The sequence below is a fragment of the Phodopus roborovskii genome, unplaced genomic scaffold, assembly GCF_943737965.1.
Source record: "Phodopus roborovskii unplaced genomic scaffold, PHOROB, whole genome shotgun sequence".
NCBI lineage: Eukaryota > Metazoa > Chordata > Mammalia > Rodentia > Cricetidae > Phodopus > Phodopus roborovskii.
In genome coordinates, this window is record NW_026126408.1 from 429,836 (window position 1) to 442,912 (window position 13,077).

Consider the following 13,077-nt stretch of genomic DNA (forward strand, 5'->3'; position numbering starts at 1 on the left):
CACATTTATTGAATGAATAAGGTCAAACTGAAGGCTGGTGTTTAGATATACCTGGGAAGTCAACCCTTCCATTGGAAGCTCCTGGTTTGGTGTGGAAACACAGTCAAATGGAAACAATTTGGTCTGTGGGGTCTGTAAGGTCAATAGAAAATGTCACAATAGTGCCTCGGTCCCCTCACTTGTCAACTGTTGACATCATGGATTATTTTACAGGGTTCATGAGATTCAAAGGGGTTGGTGGACACTGGTAACATAAAGGGCTTCACACACACAGCTTGACACATATTGGCTGTGTAATATGTATTAGCTCCCTTCACGTTCTTTGCTGATGGCAATAATGAAGCTCAGAGATGTGTAGTAACCTGTCTGATACTTGAATAAGGACTTGACCCCAAGCCCTGCTGACATGTGTGTTCCTGCTTGTTTGCTGCATGGGAGAGGTGGTCAGGGCCTTCTTGCCCATAAGAGGGCATGCCTCACACAGCATGTTTGTAAGTGCAGCATCCATTCAGGCATGTGACCCTTAAATAGATACCCCTCTAATTATCAGACTGGATATATGGAATGATCCCAGCGAGAGTGCTGAGTTCACAGGTTAGAAGAGGGTTATTTGTCCTGACCACTTTTGGTGGTGTGGTAACTGAAAAATAGTCCCTCCCTTCCTAAACTCTATGCCCAGCAGGAGTCTGGGTCTTCAGTCCAGATAACCTCCTTTTCTGATTTTTTTTTTAAATAAACGTCTAAGTCCCCAGGTCAATTCCCAAAAGGAATGTCTCCGTGTGGTAATCTTTCTTGAAAGAGTTCGTTGCCTTTCAAGGAATTTCCTGGAATCTTAGGATGCTGCCATCTGCTCAGCTGATGGTTTGGGCTACTCCTTTGCTCTAGACTAGGCCCTGTGCTTTCACCCTGGGTGCTTTGCTCACACCCCACCCCCACTCCTCAGAAGAGCTTTGTATCCCTCGGAACACCTAAGTCCCTCTCGGAACTGCAGAGGAGTGGTCTGCTTGCTGGACCCAACTGTCCTCGATGCAACTGGACCAGTAACATACTCTCACCTCTGAGTCACCCGGGGTGACTGCCCCACATGACTGCAGTCACCTCCCTGCTGGGCATGGTCACCGGAACCACGAGGGCCTCACGCACATGGTCTGTAACCTGCCTTGCTGGTCTCTCAGGGCCCTTGACCTTCAAGTTCCTGTGTCCTGCTCAGCATCTTTTCTATACCTTAGGGTTAGAACTTTCTCTCAGGGGCCCTGGGCATTTCTTCAGGTTGTATTCTCGGGTGCCAGTTGGGCTGTGTGTGTGTGTCTCAATGTTCCTAGGTTGGAGGCCAGTGAATGAGTAGAAGTATTTATTTTTAATCAATTCTTACATTCTTGCCAATGTTGTCACATGGCACTCTTAGGCAGCACACATGTGCTTACATAGGTATGACCTAAGACGTATGCAGTTGTACCAGAGCATGGCCTTTTGGAAGAGCAGGAATAGTTGTGGTGGGGAATAAGACATACATTTTCCTGATGCTGAGCAGCTTCCAGGATTCTGAGCAAAATGAGTGCAGGAGCCTGAAATAGTACCTGTCCCCTCTCTTTAGTGAAGATGGAGGTTTCTGCCCCACTAGATCCCACTGTCCTTCAGCCCCAAACAAGCACACAGAGACATATTAATTATTAAACTGTTGGCCAATGGCTTAGGCTTCTTATTGGCTAGCTCTGCCTTAAGTCTTAATTATTAACTCATTTCTATTAACCTGTCTTAATTATTAACCAATTTCTATTAATCTATGTATTACCATGAGACTGTGGTTTACCTGTAATCTGGCATGTTACTCCCTGGGCAGCATGGCATCTCTTGGCCCTCTCTTTGCCTTCTTTCCCCAGCCTTCTCCTGGTCTGGTAGCCCTGCCTACCTTCTTGCCTAGCTACTGACCAATCAGTGTTTTATTCATCAACCAATAAGAGAAACATATATAGAGAAGGACATTCCTCATCACTTGAGTCTAGGAGCTGAGTACTGAGGATGGGCTGGACATGGGAAGGATTTGTGGAGGAAGAAATTGAGGCAGGGTTAGGGTAGGGGTAGTTGGTAGAGTAGATGGGTTAAGAGGTACCTTGTGTCTGTGAGGAGAAGATGAAGCTAGAGATAGATGGAAGATTCCACAGTCTTTGGTGTCTGTGGATCTGAACTTCATCCTTGGGCTATGGTTAAATGCCACTCTTTGTGTCTGTTTCTGCTGATTTCACAAAACCATTTTGCTTTCCATTGTCACTGGCAATGGGGTCTGTTCAGCAGAGAGCCCTATGTTCTTGACAATGAATGGTACAATGTCCCCCGGCACTGTGTGCACATCAGCCTCCCCCAAGTCCCACTCAGCATTGTCCATGTCCATACTGCCTTACATGTTCACACTGGTGAGGCATGAATAGGATTTGCATGGCTAAGTCACCCTGTAAGTATCCCAGCCAGGCCTAAGTTTTTCCTTGTTTCTAAGGCCTTTTACGGAATATTGAGATACTGGGCCTGTGGTACACACCTCTAATTCCAGCAGAGGCAGGTGAATCTGTGAGTTGGAGGCCAATCTGGTCTAAGGAGCTAGTTCCAGGACAGACTAAAACAAAACAAAACAAAAAAGAATATTGGGATGCTGAAGACATATGCAGATTGGAGATTTTGTGCAGTGTGGAGTCTTCTCTGCTGTGGGGCAGTGTTTTTAACTTTCGTGTCATCTACTGGACTTCTGAATACTAGCCAGAGTCCCCAAGGACAGCACGTTTATGAGAAATGCTTACATAGAGACATGTGGCTTTTATGGCCTCATACTTACCTCTGGAGACCATCAAGCAGAGGGTGTGATAAAGGAAGTCAATGCACTCTGCCTCAGAGCCTCCTGTGACCCAGGACCTTGGACTCACAGGAGCCAGGCCTGCTGTTGACAGAGCCAGGTTGTCTTGGGATGGCTTACACAGGAGCAGTGGTCAGGTGGAGAGGCCAAATTGTTGCATGTCTCTTGTAATAACCAAGGCCGGTGGCTGGTTCTGTTGGAATGGCTTTGTGCTTTGTAGAAACCCTTTCAAAGGCATGTTTGGCCTGTCCATAACTCACACTCATCACTGCTCAGATAATCTATCTAGGGCTTCAAGTTGGTGGAGAGGCCCGTTATCGCAGCAGGAGGATGGCTTGCCATGACACAGCCATGTTCTTAAACAGTGTCTCCACTCTGCTGGCTGTTGAGCGTCAGATTCCATTCCCAGGATCCCCACCATGCAGTCGGTATTTTTGGTTTGCCTGACCAGATGAATAGGCTTTTGACCCTTTAAAGTGAGCTCTGTGTATGGCTTTTTACTTGTTACTTCTTAGTACTGGGTTTTATTATGACATTTTCATTCATGAGATCATTATATTTTACTCATATTTGTCCCCAGTTACTCTTCCTGGTAACTCCTCCTATCTGCTCACTTGTTCCCTTCCTCCTCTGAATGTTATCCCTTTCTTATATATCTAAAGTAATATATATTATGTGTATAAGTATATATCATATATGTCACATATACAAAAAATCCCAATTTTGAATATCAGAAAATATGTAATATTTTGTTTCTCTTCCCCCATTATCCTCTCTTGTTCCTCTTCCCCCTTTTAAAGTCCCATATATACATATATTTACCCACCCACCCACCCACATACATAAACATATACATGCATACATATACATGTTTAAAGTACAAATTCTGCATATGGGAGAAAAACATGCAATGCTTGTCTTTCTGAGTCTGGCTTATTTCACTTAACATGATTATCTCTAATTCCATTCTTTTTTTTTTAACCCCCTTCAAATGATACAATTGTGTTCTTCATTGTGGCTGGATAAAATACCACTGTGTGTGTAGACTACATTCACATACATGGGATTTTCAGTATGCCCTCCAAGAGGGTGAATTCTCCCACGCTTGCCCACACTCACTTCTATGGCTCAGTCTCTTTATTCGTGTTTGAGTTGAGGTAGTCTTTTCAGCCTGATTACCATACCTATGTCATTCTCTGGGTAATGTGTGTGTGTGTGTGTGTATGTGTATGTGTGTGTATGTGCATGTATGTGTGTATGTATGTATGTATATGTGTCTTGTGTGTCTGTGCGTATGTATGTGTGTATGTGTATGTATGTGTGTATATGTGCATGTATGTATGTGCGTGTGTGTATGTGTATGTGTTCCTATATGTGTGCATGTGTGTGCATGTATGTGTGTATGTGTATATGTGCATGTATGTGTGTGTATATGTGCATATGTGCTTGTGTGTGTACCTGTGTATATGTGTATATGTGTGTGTATATGTGTATGTGTGCGTGTGTGTATATGTGAATGTGTGTGTGTGTGCAAATGCTCAGAGCCCTGATGAACGTGACTGTCTAAAGGGAAGTGAAAGGGAGGCAGAGAGGCTCATGGCTTGCTCCCCTCAGGTTTCTCTGGGAACTGTGTTGGCTGTGGGAAGAAAGGCTTCTGCTACTTCACTGAGTTCTCCAACCACATCAACCTGAAGCTGAGTACACAGCCCAAGAAACAGAAGCACCTCAAGTACTATCTGGCTCGGAACGCACAAGGGGCGCTGACCAAAGGACCTTTGATTTGCTGGAAAGGCTCAGGTGAGGGGGGGCTTGAGTCTGGAGGGGTAGGGGTGGGAGCTGGGAGTGCACCCCCAGTGGGCATTGTGGGGCCTGGAGGGGAGGGGTAGGGACTTCCATACAGTGGTACAGGCTGTAGCAGGAGGGCTAGCCCATGGCCCTGAGGATGCTCTTTGGTATCAGCAGTACTGGGGCAGCTTATTACCAGGTAGTTTCACTGCATGTGTCAAACAGTAGCAGAGGACCACCTGGTGCTGAGCCTCTCTTTGGTGCATATAAGGGACAGTGGTTTTTATTCCCAGGGTACATTTATCACTGTCTGGGGATGCTTTTGATTATATCTAAAGCTTACTCCTGGCACCTAGAATACTGCTAAAATCTCCAGCAAGAGGCTAAGATTCCCACAGTCTACTGTTTGGACAATACCACACCCCACCTCCTGCATCCCTGAACTCTGCTTATTGTGACCAAAGAGACCAGCTCTGGGGTCTGGTCCCCAGGGATGAGCTGGACTCGGCTTTACCAGGAAAAGCTGCACTGTGGCCTTCCTCGGTCTTCCCTGTAGCTTCCCTATCAGCTGAGGGGAGAAGCTAGGGCATTGGCTGTTCTGAGACCTGACCTGGGTGGTGGAGCATGTGTGAGAAGAAACTTTCCAGAAATGTCCAGGAGAGCTGTCCTTCTGTTCCCCCACTTTTCTGCATCTCCTGGGATATTCTACACAGGTTCTTTGAGTGGAAGGAAGAGGGCTCAGGTGTGAGTGAACGACTCTGCGTAGTCTTCCTAGTTTCCCCTGCCCATCCCCACCTTCCCCTCTCGTTTCCTCTTCCTCCTTAACTCTATGCTATGACCGGTTAGTAAGTTCCTACCATGTACTAGTTAGTCCCATGGATGAAGCTGACCTTCCCTGTGGGTCCGGCTCTCTACCCCACTCTCAGGTTAGAGCTGCTGCTGGAGGGAAAGATTTATAAGAGAGGATGGTGTAGGGGGGGAGGGAGGTGCTGAGTGGTTCTGAGCCTTGGGACATTACCCTGTGTCTCCTTGGATATTAAGCACAGGGTTTAGATAGCTGAGTTGCCTAAAGTGTGTTTCTTGTTCCCACCCCTCTGGACACTCTAGCTAGAGAATTCCATTTACAAGTCACCCTTTGGTAACCATATATGGAACATGGTACCTCTGCCCTGCAACACACTGAAACAGACTAGCATGGCACTGGCATCCTTTACAGATACTCTGTACCATTGGATAAGAGCCAATTAGATTACTACTTCAGTCTTCCCCCCTCCTCCTCTTCTCCTCTTTCTGTTTTTTTTTTTTTTTTTTTTTGGACAGGGTTTCTTTGTGTAGTACTGGCTGTCCTAGAACTAGCTTTGTAGACTAGGCTAGGCTGGCCTTGAATTCACAGAGATCCATTTGCCTCTGCCTCCCAAATGCTGGCATTAAAAGCATGTGTTGCTGCTGCTGCCGCCACCACCAGCAGCCTCTCCCGTCCTTCTTGCCTCCATTAGAGTTCAGAAGTCGGCAGAACTCCACCAACACCTGCTCCAGTTCACTGTTCCCACCGTTGGAGAGCTCGGGGTCTCCTGCTGCCTTCCCCAGTGAGCCTGTTCCTGGGACAAACCCCAGTGTCCCAGTGGGAGCTCAACAGGCAGGTGAGACTACTAAGTGGTATCCCAGGTGCTAAAGCCACGCACCTGGGCTTGGCTTTCTTCAAAAGGAACAAAGGACACACTTTGTGTGTTGTTGTTCTATGCCATTTTGAATCTATAAGCTTTAGCAATGTGTAAATGTTAACTTTCACTTGAAAAGCTTGCCTGTTCTGTTGATAAGGAATTGATTTCTGCAGTGTTGGGAATCCTGTATCAGTTGTTCTGCATCTCCAAATCACAACGCCGAGTTCAGTGGATGACAAATATCAAACCAGCATTTCTAGTGGTTTATCGCACAAGGGGTATACCTACCCTGTGCATGTATCTCACTAAAGCTCAAATGTCACGTGAGCAGTGGAGTGTTTGGAAAATTGAGGCTCCGTGAAAGCTGAGGCTTGCCCTGGACTTCACACAGAGGAGTGGGGGTGGGGGAGAGGCAAGATTGTACACCAGGTGTTTCTGTTTAACACACCTGACCCTGAGCCACACCCATGATGCCTGTGGAAGGCCATTGGTGGTTTTTAGCTCTCCTGCTGAAAGTCAGTGTGGCTCATCACCCTGGGAGTGATGCCAGTGTCCTGGGCTCTTCATACCTATCAATCACTTTTGCTGGGAAATGCTATCCTTCAGGGGCTCTAGGCTCCCTTCCATAGTCTGGCCTCTGGCCTCTTCCTCCTCCAGTATTCTGGCTCTTTTCTCCACTGTGCTGGGGAACCTGCTGTTCTTGTGTCTAAGCACCTTTGCTGAATGGTGGTGTAGTGCACTTAATTCCTCCTGGCGGGGTGTGGGGTGTCCTTTTCTGTCTAAGGACATAAGAAGTAAATGAGATTATAGTGACAGCAGCCCCTCATGGTACTTGTTCTGTGCCAGCTCTGTTCCATGTACTGGCATGTACATTAGCTCTGACAGTTGCTATCATGACCCCCATTTAAAGAAAAAAAAAGATTTATTTAGATTTAATTTATTTAGTATGCATGTATGCCTGCAGGCCAGAGGAGGGCAGTAAATCTCTTTACAAATGGTTGTGAGGCACCATGTGGATGCTGGGAATTGAACTCAGGTCTTCCGGAAGAGCAGCCAGTGCTCTTAACCACTGAGCCATCTTTCCAGCCCCCTCCTGATCTCCATTTTAAAGTGCGGATATAGAAATTTGGAGAGATACAGTATGTGTCTCGGGTCACATAGGTTGTAAGTAATGGGACTGTGGTGCAGATACAAGCTGGGTAGCCCCAGAACCACACTCTGACTGGCACACACACCACTGCTGAGACAGGGGATTTCATGAGAGCCTTCCTACAATTCCAGCCAATGTAGGCCTCCTTATGGGACCAGAGTCTGTGGTTGTCTGTGTAGAAGTATTTTCAAGACTTCAGAAACTTGAACCCTCTAAATAGCCCAGATGCTGTCAGCACCCAATCTGCCAGCCTTCCTTATAGTTTTGATACAAACTGAACTTACAGGAGGAGGAAAGTGAAAAACAACCATCTCAGGCTACAGGTTAGGAAGTCCTGGAAGTCCTGGCCACACATGCACTCCAGGTCCTTCCCTTACCTATGTTAGACCCTCTGGGGTATTTGTGGGTCCATGTTCATATGTATCTGTCTGCTCACATGTTCATGTGTGAGCAGGAACATGTATTATTTCTCAGTGTGCATAGATGTGTTTGTTTGTATTGGTTCCTTATACCTTTGTGTGTTTTTAAAGTATGTTTCTGTTCATTTGTATGTATAAGCAGGAGAGCATACATATGTTCCTATATGCATACTTGTACATATGTGTACATGCATAGGCATATGCCCACATGTTTCTTATGTTCACATGCATATAGAGTGTGTGAGCAAGTGTGCACATGTGAATGCATGTACGTGTGTATATGTGTGCGTGCGTGCGTGCGTGTGTGTGTGTGTGTGTGTGTGTGTGTGTGTGTGTGTGTGTAGCAGAATTGCCATGTCAGAAACCTGTTTTCCTGATGGGACTCACCGGTACAGAGCTAGTTTGTCTGCCTGGTTCCAGTGCAGCTTGTGTTCTGAACCCTTCCTGTCCTTTCTGCTTTCAGGACTGGCCTCTGATCACCCCTCAGTGACCACAGCAACAGGTCCCACTGTCTTCAATGGCAAGGATTCCCCCAAGCATCCCCAGCTGATGAAGAATAGCCTGTCTATCCTGCCTCGTCCATCGTCCTTAGGTATGCTGCTGATCATTGGGGTGCTGGAGACATGGGAGGTACAGGATCGGGGACATGGAGGTTCCAGTGTCTAATGTTGTGATGGTGAGCATCAGGGCAGGTGTCACATGTCCTCAAGTCTGTGCCTGGGCCAGTGTTGTGGGAGAGTCACGTGTGCTGAGGGGCAATGAGGGCTCTGTGCTGGTGGCAGGTGACCTCTCTTGGAGCAGGTGTCAGGAAGATCGGGAGTATTGGGGAAAGATGGATACTAGAGCAGATAAGTATGAATCCAGAGCCCACTCTATCTTGTAAGGCAGTGGACCTTGCGGCTCCTTCAGTGTTCACTCCTTGGGGGGTAAGAATACCACCCAGAGGACCTCCAGATGCTGTGTGCCACCATGCACATCTGGGAGCTCACTGATTGACATCGGCTTTTGTTATCAGTGTCTGCCCACCTGGAGCTTGTCTGTACAGTTAACACCCGAGGGAGGCGATAGCGGCCTCTGGGGGTGGTGATAAATGAGATTTAGAGGGAGGAAGTGGGGAAAGAGACTTTGGAACTGCATTCAGCAAGCCTTGTCTGCTCTCCTTCCCTTCCTGCCTTGCTCCCTCACCCCCACCTCCACATACCCCATGATGACTCTGAGCTGGAGCTTAGGGTCTGAGACATTACATTGGAAAGACCGTTAGAAAATGTCCATCCTGGGGATGGAGTTGCAGCTCATGGGTAGACTGTGTTCGCCTGGGACTGATATTCAGCATCAAGAAGGTCCAGAGAGGCACCGGCTGTACCAGAAGGCTTCTCTGGCCCAGATCTGATGACTATGTAGCCATTTGCTGAAGGAGCAACGCCCCCCCCCCTTACCCCACTCCACCCTTGAATCCAAGGCTCTCCAGTCTTGACCAGCTTTCACATTCTGGAACTTTATCACTCTGCACCCTACCCTCAAGACTCCCACCTTCCTCCGGTGGCTGTTTCTTCTCTAGGTGCTGGATGCAGGGCAGCCACATGGTCAAAGAGTGGCCCTTGGTCATAAGGCCAGGAAGCCCCTTGCTGTTCATGGCTTCTTCCCATCTTCTGTGGACACTCAGTCTTCACTGCATAGAACAGTGGCCAGATCCTCTCAGCCTGGGGTCCTAGGACCTTGGTTTTGAGCAGGTAGCCTACAGAGGCTCCTTCAGGATTGGACTAGAACTTTGCAAGACTACTTTGTGGAGGTGTGTGCAGAACGAAGAACTTTAAGTTTCCTGCCGGGGTGGCAAAGGCCTTCTGGAATTAGCCTGTTGAAGTTCATTCTCTGCCTTTAGCTGTTCACTTCCTTGGTGGCCTTACCATGATGTCCGCACTCTGCCCTTGTGTCTCAGTGCTAACCCTAATAGCCGTCTAGAGCTCAACTCAAGGCCATCACTCCCTTCTCCCACAACCCTCTCCCTCTCCCACAGAAGAGCTCCTAGTGGGGTCCCAGCAACCTACTCTAATCTTTGACTGTTGAAGGTCCTTTGCAGTCCCTAGCTCATGGCGGTGATAGAGCCTGACAGAGGGAAGGACTGACTCAGAGACACTGGCTGACCAGGGTCATAGGCCTGCATCAGAGCTATCATGCATGCCTTGGCTGTCCTGGGGGCATTACTTCCAACCCAGGGAGGCCTGCCACTAGCTGCTCCCTGAAAAACACTGCCCCCTGGTGGAGGATGGGAACTAGGAGCCTTGTCTCAGATGAGGGTCAGTGCTCCTGGAGAGGGGATAGAAGCTAAAAATCCTGCAGTGAGCGGCTTGTACAATAAACCCCCTCCTCAAAAAATGCCAAATAGGATTTCCTCTAGAGACAGAGAAATAGTGGCGCCCAATGATATCAGTGGTTGCTCCTTGCGATATTTTCAGAGCACCTACTGGCTTAGAGCCCCGTAGATGCATTTCCGCTTGCCCTTCTAGAGTAGGAGGGATGCCTACAGAGCTCTCCTGCATCCTCAGCTCCAGTCAGCACCACCCTCTTTTAGTTCAGGACCACTTCCCAGAGGAACCTGGCCCTGTCTCTGAGAGCTCCTCCTCTGTTCCTGGGGCCAGTGGGGACAGCCCTGCTTTTAAGGGCAAAGAAAGCCTGCTTGTTTGAAATCTCTTTGCCTTTGTGTTTGTTTGGTTATTACTTTATTGTCTTCCACCTTGGTTAGTCGAAGGATAGCTGGTGTTTGAGGTTCCTTCTGAGAGACTCATTCGCAAATAACCTGGGTGCTAGTGACAAGGTGTATGCTAGTCACAGTGTGTTCTCTGTCTAGGCTGGGGGAGACATTACCTTCCCAGTAGGCTGTTTTAAAAACTGAAGCACTCAAGCTTGGAGAGATATAGCTTAAACACAACCTTGGAGTGAAACATTTATAAAAATTGACAGGATGTTTCATTTTGCCTAGAGGCTTAAAGTCCATTATAACGTGATTTCAAAAAATACCAAAGGTTGCTGGGCGTTGGAGGTGCATGCCTTTAATCCCAGCACTCGGGAGGCAGAGGCAGGCAGATCTCTGTGAGTTCAAGGCCAGTCTGGTTTACAGAGTAGCTTCTAGGACAACCGGGGCTACACAGAGAAACCTTGTCTTGAAAAACCACTGCGATTTGGGGGCTGGAGCTCCATAGGAGAACATCTGCCTAGCATGTACAAAGTCCTGGATTTGAGCTCCAGCTCTGTAAACCAAACAAATAAACAAAACAGATGTACTCTTCAAATCATGGGGGAGTTGTATTGATACACATTCCCAATGTGGCCTAACCCATGCTCTGAATATTGTCTAGGTATCTTGCCAAACTCTGGGCCTCCCAAAAAACGGCACAAAGGGTGGTCTCCAGAGTCTAAATCATCCACGGATGGTTGCTTTCCTCAGGGTAGTGGCAACAGAGCTAAGCAAGGTAAGTGGCTAGGGCCTTGTCCAGATCCCAAAGTTGGGTGGTGTGGCCTGCTAGTAGCATGTGTGCATGTTTGCACATGTGGGTAGGTGGATGAATGAGGGCTTCTGGGCAGCCAGACCCTGCTGTAGCAGAGGGACAAGCAACCTCTCCACCACACTGCAGCCTGTATGACAAAGAAGAGTGTGTCTCCTGGTGGGTACGGTGGGGCTGAGTGAGCCCACAAGTCTTGTGAGGAGGGATACATTCAGGCAGCAGTTTTGTACCGTGGGGGGGATGTTGGGTGGACTGGAGACAGATGCCTCGTTTGCTATGTTTTACTGACATGTTTTCTGTGTTCCTAGAAGATACCTGCATACCCTATGTGCCCCAGCCTGGCTTGGTGGGACCAGCTTCAGTTGCCTTTCCCGTGGTGGCCTCTGGGGAACCAGTGTCTGTTCCTGACAACTTGCTGAAAATCTGCAAGGCCAAGCCAGTGATATTTAAAGGCAAGTGCAGCTGTGCCCCCAGCTGTGCCCTCAGCTGTGGAGGTAGTGAAGCCTGCAAGGAATCCCACACAAAACTGTGACCTCATCCCAGTCCATCTCCAAAGGCATCCCCCCCCTGAGCCAACCCCAAAGCTCTCTAGGGCAAGAAGATGAAGTGAGCCCAGTCTCTAGATTGCTGAAAATGACAGAGCATGTTGGTTTGCTCCAGCAGGCATGTGATTCTAACCCATGACACTTGTTCACCGTCCTTTTCTTCATTCACTGTTTCACAGAACCCGGGCTATAGTTATCCAGCTAGTGCGGAGCCCTGAGGTCTGGGGGGATGGACAAAGCCATACACTCTGATTTTGATTGGGCCAAGACAGCCATGGTCACTGCTACAGAAGCATTAAATAAGATATGATTTGCTCCCCTCTGTATGGTTGCTAGAGTGTGTTACCTGGAGGTAGCCTTGGGGCTCAACTGAAGAAATCCTGTTGTGAGGAGTGGGAGACTTTGAAATGGGGAGCGGTGTGCAGGCCGAGCCAGCAGTGCCTCAGGAGATGAGGTGTGCTGGACCATGTGTCCACTTCCTTGATTGTATATTTTGCATCCTGCTTGTGGGAAGAGAGGTGAGGCATGGCAAGAAAGTGGCAGAGGCATCAATTGCTTAGTGGGGCAAGGCACTGCTTTCTTTCTAGAAATAAGCCATTGCCTCCAAACCCAGGCACCAGAATGACACATGTTTCAGAAAGGAGGGTATGAATGACGTTCAGTTCTTCCATGGGGCCTGAGGGCTGTTTCTCCTTATGCTGTTCTGTGGGTGAGAGAGGTGGAGGATACAGAGCTGGGACAGATGGCAGGCTCAGAGGTGGACCAAGACCCTCATAGAAGGAGCCCCACACCTGCATCTCACACTGGGCCACTTTAGAGGACAGGTCCTTTTCTTTACTCAAGTATGTTAGCTTTCATGACACCACCATATAGATGGAGTTTCTTTCTGTCCAGCCTGGTCCTGCAGCCGTTTAGTCCCAAATAAACACACAGATGTTATGAGTAGTTTTTCTGCCAGCCTGGTCCCACAGCCGTGCCAGCCCCAAATAACACACAGAGACACTGTATTATATATAATTCTGTTGGCCTGTTTCTAATTTCTTATTGGCTGGCTCTGTCTTAATGATTAACCCATTTCTATTAATCTAAGTACTTCCACGTGGTCTTATCTTACTGGAGAGAGGGGCTGGCATTCTTCTCTCTCCGTCCTCCATCTTGAATCTCCTCCCTACTAC

The 13,077-nt window shown here is 48.0% G+C and overlaps 1 protein-coding gene across 1 annotated transcript in view; it reads left to right on the forward strand.

The window, feature by feature from the left end:
- The window catches only part of Greb1 (growth regulating estrogen receptor binding 1), a 111,409-nt gene that overhangs the window by 63,278 nt on the left and 35,054 nt on the right, over positions 1 to 13,077 (forward strand). Inside the window, exons 5-9 of the mRNA XM_051181626.1 lie at positions 4,457 to 4,639; positions 6,124 to 6,267; positions 8,321 to 8,449; positions 11,211 to 11,324; positions 11,666 to 11,809. Of these exons, the coding sequence (XP_051037583.1) occupies positions 4,457 to 4,639; positions 6,124 to 6,267; positions 8,321 to 8,449; positions 11,211 to 11,324; positions 11,666 to 11,809 (714 nt within the window). The remainder of the gene's footprint in view (positions 1 to 4,456; positions 4,640 to 6,123; positions 6,268 to 8,320; positions 8,450 to 11,210; positions 11,325 to 11,665; positions 11,810 to 13,077) is intronic.